We start from the raw sequence: 16,505 nt of genomic DNA on the forward strand, positions 1-16,505 counted from the left end.
GCATCGGAAACACATGGTTTGAAAAACACTGATGTAGAGGATAACCTATACTCATTTCAAATTCCAACCCCACGACAATACCCGCAGCGGCTCCTCTTGTTTTATGTTGAGAGGGAAGAAATCTCATCTGTGCTGTATGTTACATGTTACACATACAGTACATTTGACAAAGTTTTATTCAATCCAATCCAAAAACAGCCAACTCCCAATCGTGTGCACTGTATTGTGGATTGGGACTGATCTGAAATGTTATCCCAAGAGCAACACCTCCAACAACAAGGCATTATGAGGGAACAGTAAAGACTGAAAAGTGTGGGAAGATGAGATTTCCCCTGAAAAACGAGAATTGCGACAAGACAGTATATGCAGATGGACTTAAACATGAATAGAACATGAACACTAAGTGCTTTTTTTTAAAGAGCCAAACATACAAAGTAGTGTCCGTAAATTTAGAACCTACAAATTTGTTCTCTTTGGTCACAGCACAAATGTTTTAGCTCTCAGTTGTCCATTGTTTTAGACTTAAGCATTTAATTTCATAGATGAACTACATTTATAGAATCTTGTGAGAATTCATAATTTTTCCACACGGGTTTATTGATATGTATTTTTTACGTATATTATCATGTTCACACTCGAAAAATGCCACACTGCAGGCTGTGGCTCCCAACTCTCACTGTTTCCATTCTGGTCCTTGTGCCCTCATCCACGTGTATTTGCTACGATTTGGAGTTCAGCTCAATTTATTTTTAGTAAGCATTCTTTTACATCTAGTAACGACATCTTGTGGTGATAGTTGCTCTGGCCGTGTGTGCTGCCCCAGCTTTCAGAGCAACTACCGAACCCTAATTTTGTTACAATGAATATTTTTCACAGGCATCAATGTGGCTGGTTGTCTATTTGCTACCCTTGCTCTTGCTCCAAGTCAGCTGGGATAGGCTTCAGTGTGCTCGCGACCCCAGTCGGGATAAGCGCTTCAGACAATGGATGAATGCAGTTTTATGTGGAGTCCATATTATGTTCAGACAACGTGAACTACTGGATGATGCTCAGCAGGTGGCAGCAGTTAGGTGCATTTGCTGCATGTGAATACTGGCATTTCGGAGCATGTGGAGATGTTTTTAACCCCCCTAAGTGAAGCTCAATAAACAACAATGATAAGCTTTTGGTCTTCTGCTGGTGAATTGCGTTGTGTACTGTCGATGTATATTGCATAATTTTACATCTTAAGGGAATAAGGTCAAACGTTCCAAAGAGGTTCGTCTCTGGGTGAGAAGTAAGCACATCAACGGAATGTGAGTTTTTATCATTAAAAGGTAGAGGTCCCTGATGATGAAAATGCTTTGAGATTCCTGTTTGTTGGAAGATTTCTTTTTAAATATGTGAAAAAAAGATTCATAATAACCTTCAAGCTGTGTCAAGCATTCAAGGCAGTGTACAGTGTGTGGGTGTGGGGGTGTTCTCGTGATGAGCTGAGGAAAGATGTGGGCCACTAGAAGTAGGTCAGGCACATTATTAATGTATTTGTTGTATTTGTGGATTTGTTGCTTCTGGATCTTGCAAAATCGCTGGAACCATGTTGCTCTCTGGTCTTAGACCAATGGGCGACTTTGCATGAGCACAGGAGAGCATCCGGCTAGTTGTTAATGTAAGCACAGACCAACTGTGAAATATCAAACCAAATTTTACATCAAACCTTTCTTGAAGCCTCCATGGACCAAAGGATGCTAATGGAGGGCATCAGTTTTGTTGACAGAAATTGTCTTGGAGCAGTTAACACCCAAAGCAGGGGCCTGGTTACCATGGCAATTTCCATATGTCTAAACTTGATGGGCAACAGGCTTGATTCTCCTCATCGCTTACCCAAATTGACTGCCGTTTGTGTGATGTGATACTTCCAAGGTATGCATTTTTTATTTTAATTTTTTGTCGTTGTTTTGATGGCACTGGGCTTGATGAGCTTCCTGCATGCAGTACTGGATCTTCCTCAACCTGCCCTCCCCCTCTTCCCACGCTGACTGACTGACCCATTTTTACTGTCTCCAGGGGGTGTGGCATTATGGGGGAGGGAAATGATGTACCCCCTTCTGCTGCAGCATTCAGGTGTGTGCATGTGTCATCATAATACGACACGGTGAACATTAAAAGGATGAATGTGTGAACTGGGGAGGGTGGAGGGTGTATTTCATGTTGGCCTCACCACGTTAACTGCATCCCACTTTGAAATCAAATTGTAAAGGTGACCTTGCATATTGAACAAATCAGGACTGATTTTGACATGGTACAATATGATTTAGTGCTTAACCACAGAGAACCTCATCATGAATGAGATAAGTCACCCGCTCAAACTCTGACCTTTTCAGCCAGGGACGGACAACATTTTTCTTATTCGATATCCTCAGAGGAAAAATTGAATGATAAATTGGTGTAATACCATGAACATGCAAGATCGTTGCAAAAAGAATAAGCGCGTGGTAAGTGCAAATAAAAGCGATAACAGCGCTGTTGGAAATGTGCTACTGACTCGCACAAAGCAAAACCACTATTTTTTTCTTTGCCACCAATAACACCAAACTGAGCTTTAGCCTGTTTTTTTATGTTTAACTGCCGAGCTTAAGTTGTTTTACTGCACATTGATTTTATTTTATTATTATTTTTTTTAGCATTTATCTGGAATACAAGGATAGCAACCTAGTGGTCCAGTGGTTAGCGCGTCGACCTCGCAGTGCAGAGGTCATGGTCGGTTTGATCCCGGCTCCGGCCTTCCTGTGTGGCGTTTGCATGTTCTGCCTGGGCCTGCGTGGGATTTCTTCGGATACTTCGGTTTCCTCGCACATTCCAAAAACATGCCTGGCAGGCTGATTGAACACTCTAAATTGTCCCTAGGTGTGAGTGCGAACACGAATGATTGTTCGTCTCTGTGTGCCCTACGATTGGCTGACACCCGGTTCAGGGTGTCCTCCGCCTACTGCCTGAAGACGGCTGGGATAGGCTCCAGCACCCGCCGCGACTCTTGTGAGGGTAAAAGCAAATCGGAAAATGAATGGATGAAATACAAGGTGAAGTGCCCCGCTCTCCTATTTATCCCATTTTTTGTTTGCCCTCATCAATATCGATCTGAGGCCACGTAAGGTATCGGGTTGAAGTGGCTCATTTTGCTTAGACAAATTAGTAATATACATTACCTGTCAACCTCGGCTAATAGCTGCCCTTATAAATGATTAAGATTCCCCATACAAAGCAACAAAATGGTACAACAGTTTATCGCGCATCCGCACATCATGCTTTATCAATCTGACCGTACACAGCAATGAAAAAAAATATACAATTGAGGATTACTTTTGCTGGTTTGCCGTGACAATAGTAGCGATCGACGACGGCATTGTCGTTGGCTACCAGCAGGTGAGGCGATCTGGATTTGAGCCAAAATGGTCTTTGTGAGATCGTTCACAATTGATTCCCCCCAACCCACTATAAAAGTTGTTATACGCCATACATGATTTGAAATGATTAAAAAAACGTATAAAATACGGGGAAAACGTACAATTTGACAGGTATGAATATAGGAGAGTCTTCCCTTTCCCGATGTGCCCCTCGTCAGAGCTATGCATTCAATAGTACACATTTTAACACCACGGATGAAATTTAAGTGGCGAAACAGGAGCAAAGTTGAGCTGCCTGGTTGTTGGGCTGCTGCGGGCGTTCGTGACAAATTTGACTGACAGCTGGAAGCTTGGGAGCACATTACATTGCATGTACTGAAAGGGGCGGCCCTTTCAGGACAAAGTAAAACCCGTGATGGCTCTCTTGCAGCCTCCGCAGGGAGAGAATGACTGAGGTGGAAATCGTAACAAACGCATCCGGCAGTCGGTCAAGCTAAATGGGTTGGCTTTTTATCTGTAAGGGAAAACTCATTCTAGTGGGGAAGGAGTGAAAGGTCGCTCAACAGCTAGGCTGGCAGCCCTGCTTGAAACATCCGCCCCATGTTTTCTCTGTGCCGCTGCGTGTGTGTGCGCTTTAGTAAGTGCGCTGAGAGTGCACTGGAGCGGATGCCGTCGGGGCTTGCTGATAGCCCCCTTTTTTATATGAAGCTTTTTTAAAAGACAATAATGATACCGGAGTGGAGGTGAAAGGCGCTCCTCTGGCGGGCGGCGCAGCGATGGTAGGAGTGGTGCACGCCCACGATGAGACGCGACGCACTCGCACGATACGGCACGCGGTGAATAAAATATAAGCGGAGTTTTGGAATAGCGCGGCATTGATAGCGCGACACACAACGGAGAGCCGCAAGATCCTGTAGGCGAGGACACCTGTACGCTGTTTTTTCCCTCCCTTTTTGAGGGCCAACTGAATTCTGTGGGGATGACGGCGGAATGTATTTCCTGTTCGCTTTTGCGCCTCTGGGTGACGGGAGAGTCGCTCAATTGTGTTCATCAATGGTGCTGTTCAACTTGTTTAACATGTTGAGAAATGTGCACATGTGAGACATCTCCTGCCTGTAAGGGACCTGCTGCACAGGATGTTTATGGAGACTTTTTTAGAAGATGTGCTGTCTTGCAACTTAAGCCATGTTCCTTCTGGATGGGAACTGTTCTGAAGGGATGGAGAGAGGGCCGCTTCAAAGGAAAACAGTGTACCGCATCTCCCTTACGCTGGTGAAGAAGGAGACATTGGAGGATGGTGATGGCGCATTGGAGAAGTCAAAAGTAGGGTTCTTCAGGCAGCAAGCCTCACTGGAGGCCGCGCGCTGTGGTCCTCTAGAACAATTGCAAGAAGTGGAGAATGAATCAGATGATTTGTCATCGCAAAGCCACATGAGGAGCTTCAGGGCGTATAGCACTGGCCAGCTGGAACTGGGGAGTCTTAAACTGTCCTGCAGGAAGCATGATCAAATAACAAAGAAAAAAAACACCACATTTGTAAGTTTGCAGGAAGCGACAGCTTCTCTTAGACTTGAGGAGAACATTTCTACCAGAGCAAACTCTCCTGGGATTGCTGTGAGTAGTGGCATGATGAAGATGAAGAAGCTCTTCAAATCAAAGAGTTTGGAGACGGGCCCTGAGTCATTCGACCACTTCGAGACGCCACCACATGTAATTGGAATGGCACCTTTAAACGGGACAACACCAACACCGGATACCCGACTTCAACAGGACACCGCCGAGTTGCTCCACCGCAGCTTCAGCTTTCGACACTGGACGGGCAGCCAGCGGCTACGTTTGCAAGCACAAATGAAGGACCAAGACCAGAGCAGTTCTGCTTGCGCAGACCACTATCTGGCCTCCGGAGGCCCAAAAGTCACCCAAGTTGATGCCATGCTCCAGAACCCCACCAGCCGCCCTCGCCTAGGCACCATAGAAAAGAGTCGGACGCTGGAGGTCGGTGCTATCCTGAACAAGACAGACCCCGGGTTTGAACTTAGCCGCTGGAAGAGTGCTCACGGCGGTAAGAATCACACGCTGGACAACAGCGACCTACAGGTTCTAGCTTCACACAAGGACAGGGTGGCGCTTCGGAGAGGAGGAGGAGGACGATCCAGTGAGAGGAGGCTGGTACGCTTCTTCAGTGGCATCTTCTCCCGCAAGGATGCCTCCGCTACCTTGACGCCTGTGGGAAGCCCCAGCACAATCCGCTCTTTCTGCCACAGTACCACTCCTTTGCAGTCCAGCACAGAGAGTGTGAACGGAAGCTCAGGCGGTAAACAAACATCTTTGTATGTGTGTGTTTAAGGGCTTAATGTGTGTTTGTTTAGGACAGCGGGGTGATATTTGGTTGAGGCTGCTGCTGTTTGTCTTTCATTACTTGGAGCAACAAGTCCATTTGTAGTTCATGTCCCAAGTGTAAACAGAGTGGCTCAGGTTTAAGAGGACTGTCTGTTTAGGTCAGGTGACTATGTTGAGATAACAAGCATTTTCCAGCCAGAAGTGGAAGTGAATGGAAATAGCAGCGAGGGCAAAGATGAAGTTAGAAGGAAAAGCGGAAGATCCTTACAGTCGTAAGGCTCGACCGAAATTGATTTCTTTTTGGTAGATGCTGATATTTGGCAGAAAAAACATATTGATTACTGGTTAATTGGCCGATTAATTTTAAAATGTGTCATGCCTAAAATAACTTGTTGTCCCCGACCCCAATGCATTTTAGTGGCGAAAAATTATAGTGTGGATTTTTGCTGTTCATGGGCTGCCCTGGTCTCTATTCTCCTGCGAATAGCAGGCGTCAACTGTAAATGTATGGTTGAAAAAAAAGGTTCCCAGAATGTAAAATATATATATATATAATATATATATATATATACAACAGCGATATAATGTATAATATATATATATATATATATATATATATATATATATATATATATATATATATATATATATATATATATATATATATATATATATATACCTTATGTACATATAAATTGCGGGGGACCACAAGGTGTACAATGTACTATAAATAATCTGACCGATTATTTTGGCCACTGTTTGAAGGGCCATGATTGGCTGATCAATTAATTGGTTGGGCCATAATCATAAGTAATCTTTGCTAAAGGTGGGTTAAATGTTGCATCAAGGCTCCTTTCGTAAACATTTTTAGAAATTGAACAAACTTTGTTCAAAGTATTAAAGTTTCATCTCACTCCAATTTGAAGCAAAAAAAACAGAATCCGAACAGGCCCTCTGTTTGCCAAACGGCGAGCAGAAAACATTGACAGGAAGCAGCTCGACATATGTTGTTGATTTACAGTGTGTGCGGTTGAAGTCACACAATTCCTTTCTTTTGTTCTCAAGTGGCATATTTGGATATGCATATCATTTTCGACTTGTGAGTGTGCTTGTCCTGTAAACGCATAGATCAGATTGACCTGGTCAATGCAAGTGTGATGGAATCAAAATGCAGCCAATTGATGACGTAAATACGCTAGTCTGGCAAAATAACGCAAATAGACACATTACAAAAACAATGAAAGCATAAGACATTAAAATAGGATCACTAAATATGCCACATGAGAGGTGTATTTGTCATTCAATGGCAAATAAAATAAAATTTAAAAAAAGCTGTTGGTAGCAGCCAGTGGAATAATGTGGTCACCATCCTTTAAATCAGTCAGGGAAGAGTGAATCAGGCCAATACTATGTAACGTTCAGTATTTATCATTTACTGTATGTATTATCAATTTGCGCCCTGCGATTGACTTGCAACCAGTTCAGAGTGCACCTAGCTTCTTGCCCAATGACAGTCGGAATAGGCTCCAACGCACCTGTGTCCTGAGTTATGATAAGCGCTAAGGAGAATGGATGGATGGAGCATTTTACTTACAGTTTAGGTGTCTTGAAATGTACATGGAAACACAACTAATCTATTGTTCGTATTAATTTAGAATATGGCACCTCGGGCCCGCAGTGTAAATCCATTTTTTTCTAGTCTTTTCTGGCTGGAGCACATCCATCCAGACATTCTTCTTGCGTGTACAACTTGTTCAGGGTGCCTTTCCCAGCCTGGTCTGCGATCTGCACTACAGTTTGGTGCAGTGCATTACCGCACTCACAGTGGACAGGCCCCCCACAAAGTACACATGAGCTCTCATAAACACATAAATTCTACAAGAAATACACTGCTTCCACTCATGGATTTTGAACTTCATCATCGAGCAGTTCAAATGCATTCAATATGGTGTGCATGACAAAAGCATTAGGAAGTAAAAGTGATTTAAAAAAAAAAATCTATTTCATTGTTTACAAGTCGAATTTTCTAAATTTTTATTGTGATTAGACTCACCTGTGGTTGGATTCTTTTTGAATTAGCTTTTTAGTTTGATTTGATTGCTTACACTTCATTTTTTTCGACATGGTTGCATTAAATTAATTTGCGAGAAAAAAAAGATATTGACAAATTGCAGTACTTTATTCTGCCAGAGAAAATATTCATTCAGCCAATCAGGATGAGCACTATACAGTATTGTAACCATGCAGCTGGAAAAACAGACTCTACCCACTAGAGAATTCATTTTAACATTGAGTTTATTTAACCTTGGAGAACCCAAGAACCTTTGTCTTCTTTGGAAAATGATGAATTATACAATAAATGACTGCTATATGTTCACTGAACACCAAAATATATGTTTTTTCAAATATTCAATGCTTTAATCCTAATTTAGGATTTGGCCCAAATCTGACCCTTTAGGATTTAAGGGCGGCATTTGAGTAATTTGACCCCGTGGGTTATCCAGCGTTAAAACAACAATTGGTATACTCTATCTGCAATACGACAAAAGTTTTAACTTTTTAGATCAGGAGTGCCCATTAGGTAGATCCTGATCTACCGGTAGATCTAAGACAGGTCCCAAGTAGATCTGAGGAGTGTCGAGAAGAAAAAAAACAAACAACCATTTGTGTGTCTTTGTACATGTTAGTAATATATTTTTTGTGTTAATATACACTGCACACTAATCAGTCTCATTTTCACCCAAAAAAAATAAAATAAAATAAAGCAGGTAAATCTTAAATTTGTGTTTGTGTGTGTGCGCGCGCCCCGGTAAGGGTAGATCCCGTGAGGTTAGTTGATCAAAAAGTAGATCTTCGATCCAAAAAGTTTGGGCACCCCTGTTTTAGATGCTCTCGTGTTGTTGTGTGTTACCCCGTCGTATTGGGTGCACGTGTAGTTACCAACACAAATCTCAACTTTTAACTCGCACCCAGATTTAACATTTTATTGCACATCGTCATTAAGACTATCATGAAAAATATCTAATCAGGACTCCGGTTGCAGTGATTGGCTGGCTCACGTGCTGACTATGGTGTGTATCTGTCGGCAACCTTTGCTGCTTGTAGATTGTCGGCTGATTTCCTCAGGTGTGAATATAATGGTGCGGTTGTGTTTGGCATCCATAAGAAGAGTTTGAAATGTTGTGCTTTTGTTTCCAGAGGGAGGAACTCAAACACACATGTTAAAATGTAACGTGAAAGTCACCCTAAATTGTGCTCATTTACCTTCTAGATGACTCTTTAGAAGTAACTTTGGCAAGATGTTGCTAAAATGTATTGTTGAAGTCCTGCTCGAATCACAGTGGGTCACAGGGACCCGACTGCCTTCAGGCCTTTGGGAAACACAGCCGCTACTCTGACATCCTAAATAGAAAAAAACCCCATTTATGTTAAGAGAATGTGACACTTGAGTGTCACTCTGCTGGCGTTTGCAGCTCTGTCAACCCCGACCTCAAAATCTTCCCAACAGACCTGATGAATGCTAACAGGAAATCTGGCAAGTGAGGGGCTTTTTCCAATGTGTGATATTCTGTATGACAACATTTTAGTGGAAAGATGTTTGGAGCAGTGAGAGCTCTGTACTGACCCCATTGGTGTGACAGCATTCATCTTACAAATCAGAGTCAATACAGTAAAGGCCAGGGCTGTCCAAAGTTTTTAGATTGAGGTCAGCATACAGGAAAATGGAAGGACACAAGGTCCTTTTTAAAATTCTTCAACTTGAATACAAACACAAGAAAAGCAATCAAGTACTGTTTGTATTGTATAAAAAATATTTGATAAACTGCTACATAACGTTCTGGTGATAAGGCAATTAGGGTTTTTCAAGATTTTTTTTGAACAGCAGCCAAATCCCATCTCCACATTCAAAACCAAAAAAAGAGTAAGGTATTAAAGATGCTGACCAATTTCAAAAGTTACTTGAAGATCCTAAATGTTATATATTCATAAATAAAACCTTGACACAGAGCAATATATATACTCTTTGGATATTTACACTGGCTCTACAATAGGTCAGCCAATTTACTAGTCGAAGTGGTAAATACTTTTTTGACACTCTTCTCACTCTGTCTACCTCTGTATTTATTTTTTCTTTTTTATTGGCCTTGAGGGGCGTGTCAAATCTCATTTTTAGTATATGTCGCGGGCCACTGAAAAATCGATGGAGGGCGGCAAATGGCCCCTGGGCCCTAGTTTGGACACCTATGGAATAGGTGTATGTGTGTGAAGGAGTGTGTACGTGGGGGTGGGTGGGTGGTAGTCAGTCTGTGTGTGACCTACATCCACTGCCATGCATAAGTAATGTGAGGCGTGCACACAACTGAACAAAAAGATGAAGGGATGCTTCCCTTTTCCATCTCGCTGCTGTCTTCTCCTGCATATTCTAAGGCACGCCTGCTGCCGCACGCAGAGCAATGTGACCACACTTAGCTGCACTGTCAAGCGATTGTCTGGGAGTCTCGATTTCATGAGTGGCTGACCTTCAGCATCCAGTTGTGCCGCGATTCCGAATTTGAAAGCTAAGTGAACAACATCACCCCATCGCAGATGTAACAGCCACTCAAAAATACCTAGTTGTATCACATGATCTTTCACTAAGTTACGGCATCCCAAGCAAAATTCAGTCGGCTTCTCCCAGCCTGGATCAATACATCCATGATATGGAATATTATTTTTGTTCTATATTGCATAATTACATTATATTTATAATTTCATTTTTACCAGTGGCAAAGAAGCAAATCGGAGAGTCTCTGCCACTGAAATCCACAAGTACAGTCAATGAATATTTAGCCACTCTAGCCTTCATTCTTGCGAGGATCCTCTTTGTATTATTTGAATAGAATGTAGCTGCAGTGGCCAGAGCAATTCGTTTTTTTCCACATTTGGATTATGTTGTTGTGATTAAATAAAATAACATATGTGTGCCTCAAATACAGTGTAACCTCAGAAATAAGACCACCTATGTTACTGCTCAAGGTGGTCTTATTTTCGGGGTGGTCTGATTTCTGAAGTGGCATGCAGTAATGATAATGCAGAAGTAATGTGACTCACATGCAACAATATACTGTAGCGTCATGTACACACAATGAGTAATAAATGATGGATTGTGCATGCAACTGTATTGTACACAGAAGAAATTTAAGCATTTGAATAGTCTATGTATGTATAAGGCAAGAGAAAAAAAAAACTACATATCACCGCTGGCTCGCTCTCCTGACAGCTCAGCGCCTCCAATGTTGTGCCTTGTTTTGAAACGATCCAGCCAACCGTTGGACGCTTTAAAGACTTCGTCCTTTTTAAGCTCCTTCGCGTATTCTCGTGCCTGTTCCTGGATCATCTGTCCGCTGATAGGGATATTCTGGCTGCACGCTTTCTGAAACCATCGCCAAGTTAGCTCGTCCACGTCGTCGTAGTCACTTCGGTAGCACAGGCGTTTTCTAGAAGAGCTAGCGTTTGCTTGGTATGCGTCTAGGAGCTCCCGTTTCTTCTTCAAAATGGTTTGGATTTGAGTTTTTCCAACTCCAAACCGCTCAGCCAATGTTCGCTGGCTCGATCCTGGCTGCTCACTGGCTCGAATAACTTAAATTTTCTGTTGTAGGGTCAAATCAATTCTCTTCTTGCTTGCTGCCATTTTCACACCTGGTCGCAATTATGAGGCGATAGCTTCCTGGGACCGGATATCGCGGTCGCAATTCTGAATTCCGGGGTGGTCTCATTTCTAGGGTTTCAATACAATATATAGGCGTTCTATTTGGGACTGTACAAAACCGGTCGTATTTTTAAGGTGGTCGTTTAAATGAGGTGGTCGCATAGCGGGGTTTCACTGTAATTGTTTCCCCGATAATAACCCCAAGCAATGCCATTTGTTTTTTTTTTTTTTTTTTTTCCACCTCCAGCGGTGTGAGGGTCAGTCATTGACTTATTTGCTTGCGATTGTCCAGTTTGGTCATGCCACTCTGTGTGTGTGTGTGTGTGTGTGTGTGTGTGTGTGTGTGTGTGTGTGTGTGTGTGTGTGTGAGAGAGAGAGTTAGGTAGCGGCGCAATACCTCTTCCCTACTTGTCTGACGATGAGCTATTTTCTGCATTTATTCAGTGGCTGCCAGAGGTTGTGTGGCGGTCAAAGAGTATGAGTGTGCATGCTGAGATGGCGTTGAACAGGTGTCTCCAAACTATGGCCTGGAGCCCGTTTGCCACTCCCTGTAAAATAGATTGGTTTTAGCTTGTGAATAAAGAATTTTAAACCGGCCCTTGTATCCTTCAATTTTTCTGTATGCTTGTGTGCATCCCTTGAATAAAAAAGGTTGGGCACCTTTGGCGTAAAAGCAGACAAGGAACACGTTTGTCTGTTTGATATTTCATGCCAAGAAACCAACCCCCACCTACTACTGCTCAAACCAGCACTCGCACACTCTAACAACATCCATCCGGTTACACCTGCAACACAGGCTGACTGTCAAACCACCACTGTGCTGCTTCATTAACACTTCACAGACAGTTGCGTTCTCTAATGTGTTTGTTTTTGTCTCCACACTTTGTTTTTGTCCATGTAATCCTGTGGTACTGGCCAGGCCATGCTGGCGTGCGAATAGCGCATCACAGTGATCCACCCCCTGCTGCTAAAAGCTCTTACTGTATATAAGGCGCAAATCCATGAGGATGTGTAATCACTCTCCCTTGGTGTGCGTATGCCCTTGAGTAGCTACAAATTGAGATTGGACTAAACATGTCATTGCTTCATATCCTTAAGTGTCAGTTGCATAGAGAAACAGTCATTGCCTAGCTGGTTTCACAGTGGCTTGGTTTGATTTGGCATGAAATGAAAACTGCTAGCAAAGTGCCAGCTGTGTACGTGCAAAGCAAGTAGAGAATAGATCTGTTGTGTGTCGACATGAAATGTAGGTCAGTCAGTTTATTTGCAGTATTTATGCATCGAAGCTGTTTTTTGACATCCTAGTGAGACCTCACATTTGCTTTTAATTGGAAAATCTATTAATTTGAGTAATTTTGAGTAATGTTGTTGTATATGGGGTCTCTCACATTTGAAGAAAGGGTCAAGATGTTTAAAATCTTTACACTGAACAGGCGTTCGATGTGGATGGGCTTTAGATGGAAAAAGCTGAGCTAGGATGATAATGCTCACTACTGATGAGGCAATGCCGTCTTCATTTGTAAGATGACAGTTAGCATACAGTGCACACGCCGCGCCCTGAGGGGAGGAACTGCCATTCTAGTGGTTAGTTCTCTGTGCGTATGTGCAGGTATGTGAGTGAGAAGCCCTAGAATAACTTTGCAGTTAGGCAAGTGCTTCTCACAATTAAAAGGTTGTGAACTGGTTTCCAACCTTGATTGAGGCCTCTTCCTGTGCCTATGTGGGGTTTCTCCGGGTATTGTTCCTTCATACAGCAAATGGAAGATTTATCTTATTTCTGAGTGCAAATGGTTGTGTTTCTCTCTGTTGTGCGTTTGGTGATCCTTTCACCCTCAGTTCAGCTTGCAGTGACTCTGAACAGGGACGACATTGAGGCAGTTACCATCCATTGCCTAAATGAATGAAATAAGATAAGATAAGATATCCTTTATTCGTCCCACACTGGGGAAATTTACAGCCTCCAGCAGCAAGAATGTATGTAGAAAGAAGAAAGGAGAAAGAGAAAAAAAAACAACAAACATCTTTCAATTAAATACAATATGAACACAATGGATAAATCGCAGTACTATTTACAATTTTCCTTCACATAATTTAATTATTATTATTATTATGATTGTTATTTTTTATTCATCAGCCTGACAGCAGTCGGTAGGAACGAGCGTCGGTATCTCTCCTTCTTGCAGCGCGGGTGTAACAGTCTCTGGCTGAAGGAGATACCAAGTGCTGTCAGGGCGGGCTGGAGGGGGTGGGAGGGACTGTCCATCATAGCTTTTAGCTTAGTTAGCATCCTTCTGTTGCCCACCTCCTCCAGAGTGTCAAGGGAGCAACCCAGGACAGAACTGGCCTTCCTGACCAGTCGCTCCAGTCTCTTTCTGTCCCGGGCTGAGATGCTGCCCGACCAGCAGACAATGCCATAATGGATGGCCGAGGCCACCACCGAGTTATAGAACGTCTCAAGGAGTGACCCCTGAACCCCAAAAGACCTCAGTTTCCTGAGTAGGAAGAGTCGGCTCTGTCCTTTCCTAATCAGGGTGTCCGTGTTTGTAGACCAGTCCAGTTTGTCGTTCAGAAGAACACCAAGGTACTTATAGGAGGTCACCCTCTCTATGTCCATACCCTGGATGTTCATCGGTGCTGGTGAGGACTTTTTCCTGCAGAAATCCACAACCAACTCCTTAGTTTTCCTAGGGTTGATCTGGAGGAGATTCTGCTGGCACCAGTCCACAAAGTCCTTTGTCAGTCCCCTGTACTCCCGATCGTCCCCTTCTGTACTGAGGCCAACAATCGCAGAGTCATCGGAGAACTTCTGAAGGTGGCAGTTTGGAGTGTCGTGTCTGAAGTCCGAGGTGTAGAGGATGAACAGGAATGGAGCCAGAACAGTCCCCTGCGGAGCTCCAGTGCTGCAGAGAAGCCGGTCCGACTCACAGCTCTGCAATCTCACGTACTGCGGCCGATTTGTGAGGTAGTCTATGATCCATGCTTTGAGATGGTGGTCCACTCCGGCATTCTGCAGTTTGCCTCCCAGCAAATTGGGCTGGATGGTGTTGAAGGCACTGGAGAAATCAAAGAACATGATTCTCACAGGGTTCCCAGCCTTCTCCAAGTGTGACAGCACTGAGTGGAGGAGGTAGATAATGGCGTCTTCCACCCCGATGCCAGGCTGATAGGCAAACTGCAGCGGGTCCAGTGACGGTCTCACCAGCGGTCGAAGGTGGGCGAGGTTGAGTCTCTCCAGCGTCTTCATCAGGTGAGACGTCAGCGCCACCGGTCTGTAGCTGTTCAGCTCCTTAGGGTGAGGGGTCTTGGGCACTGGGACCAGGCACGAAGTTTTCCACAGCTGTGGAGCTCTGCCCAGCTTCAGGCTCAGGTTGAAGATGTGCTGGACAATGTTACACAGCTGGTCAGAGCAGGTCCTGAGGAGCCGGGAACTGATCTTGTCCGGACCTGCTGCCTTCCTCACATTCATCTTCCTCAGTTGGTTCCTTACCTGCTCTGTGCCTTTGTTCGCTGTTGTGAGCTCTTCGTGAAAATAGTAAACCTTTATACATCAGACAGCAAATGATTTGGGTCAGGCAAGTCTTTTGGGAATGAGGCGTGGTATTGTATTTAAATCTGCTGTGTTTAGCAAGAGCTCACGAATGCATGTCATAGGTCATGTTATTCAGACACAGAGGAGATGATTAAAACTGAAAAAATATGCGTTGTCTTCTTTCATGTTGCAATGTTGCTAAAACGGGTACACACCAATGCAATTGGACCTAAAAACAGGAAACAGCTGAATCAACATCCTGCCTGGCAGTGAGCTTCCACACAGGCGGCATCTGTGAAAACCTCTATAATGTCCTCCTGTGTGTTTGGATTCTCCTGGATTCTGTCCAGACTGATATAGTCGAAGTGTGGAAATGTGGCCACAGTTATTGCAAGGGATGTAACAAAAACGATTTGAATCAGAAAATCGATATTGAGTTAAAAGATGCAAGTGCATCGTATCGAACAGAAGCATCCCACTTCAAAATATATCGAGATATGTTTCAAATGATATTTAATTGGCAAGATATATCTTTGAAGAAAATGTCACATTTAAAGTCCCGACTGACTAATATATATATATATATATATATTTTAATTAGGGTGGCAACTCTCACCGAGGCTCTGGTCCTATCCACCACTAATAGCAAAGGTTTAGCGTACCATTATAAGTTTGATCCCTTGAAGCATCTTGGTGTGCAGCACTCCATAAATGATGGATCTTTGTAGGTCAATGCTTGTTCTAGATATTTCCTGGAATGGTCAGATGAGAGTGCAAGTCGGCCAGGCTTCTACAGTACCTGGAGGGCTTTTAGCACATTGGCTCTGTCGCAGATTGCAGCTAATGAATTAGTGAGAAAGTCTAAAGGGGCGTGGCCTACTGGCCTACTTAATGCACGTGCATCGATGCTTCGCTAGAATTTCCAAAGGGGTAAAGAAGTTGCAATAGATTTTCATGAGAAGCCAAGGAGAAGAATTGTTGGAAAGGTATATATTCAAGCGGAAATATAAGCATTTTGTTTTGACACCCCTGGATGCAAAAATTCTAAAATGTAGAAGAAAAAAATTCAAAAGATGTATTTCGAAGCACAAGTTTCCAAAATGTTATGTAGCAGTCAATTTTTCCTTTGAAGCGCAAAAAAAAGTATAATGACTTTTACATTGCTCATCCCCTGACCCAGCCTTTTCAAATATGAACAAAAATGTCCCCCATCCAAAAATACCAACAAAGTCCCATTCAACTTTTGAAATAAAAAGAGCCCACTCTGTTTAAAACAGTCGAGACTGTAGTCCTCAAAAAAAAAAAGCGCATATAATGGAGGAATGCAAAGTGCACGTAATGGGTTTGTGGTCTCAACAGTGAAGCTATGTGCATTTGATTAACAAATAGCAACAGATATTCAACTGTTGTTGCTTGTAACCTGCTTGGTTTAGTTACGAATGTGCTCATATGTATCCTTATCATATTTAAGTTTCCTATTACAAGCCAAACCAATGAATTTTGTCGCCGTATGCTTCACTGATGGTGTTCTTCCACTTGCTTGTCAATTAACAATTAAAAATGG

At 43.1% G+C, this 16,505-nt stretch overlaps 1 protein-coding gene across 5 annotated transcripts in view; it reads left to right on the plus strand.

The window, feature by feature from the left end:
• The window catches only part of agap1 (ArfGAP with GTPase domain, ankyrin repeat and PH domain 1), a 71,714-nt gene that overhangs the window by 6,059 nt on the left and 49,150 nt on the right, over positions 1-16,505 (plus strand). For 2 of the 5 annotated variants that reach the window (XM_052057426.1, XM_052057427.1), the window contains exon 1: positions 4,169-5,697. The exons of the other annotated variants lie outside the window; for them this stretch is intronic. In XM_052057426.1, the coding sequence (XP_051913386.1) occupies positions 4,569-5,697 (1,129 nt within the window). In that variant the 5' untranslated portion in view covers positions 4,169-4,568. Of the gene's footprint in view, positions 1-4,168; positions 5,698-16,505 lie in introns of those variants that run through there. 5 annotated transcript variants of the gene reach the window in all.

The sequence above is a fragment of the Hippocampus zosterae genome, chromosome 2, assembly GCF_025434085.1.
Source record: "Hippocampus zosterae strain Florida chromosome 2, ASM2543408v3, whole genome shotgun sequence".
NCBI lineage: Eukaryota > Metazoa > Chordata > Actinopteri > Syngnathiformes > Syngnathidae > Hippocampus > Hippocampus zosterae.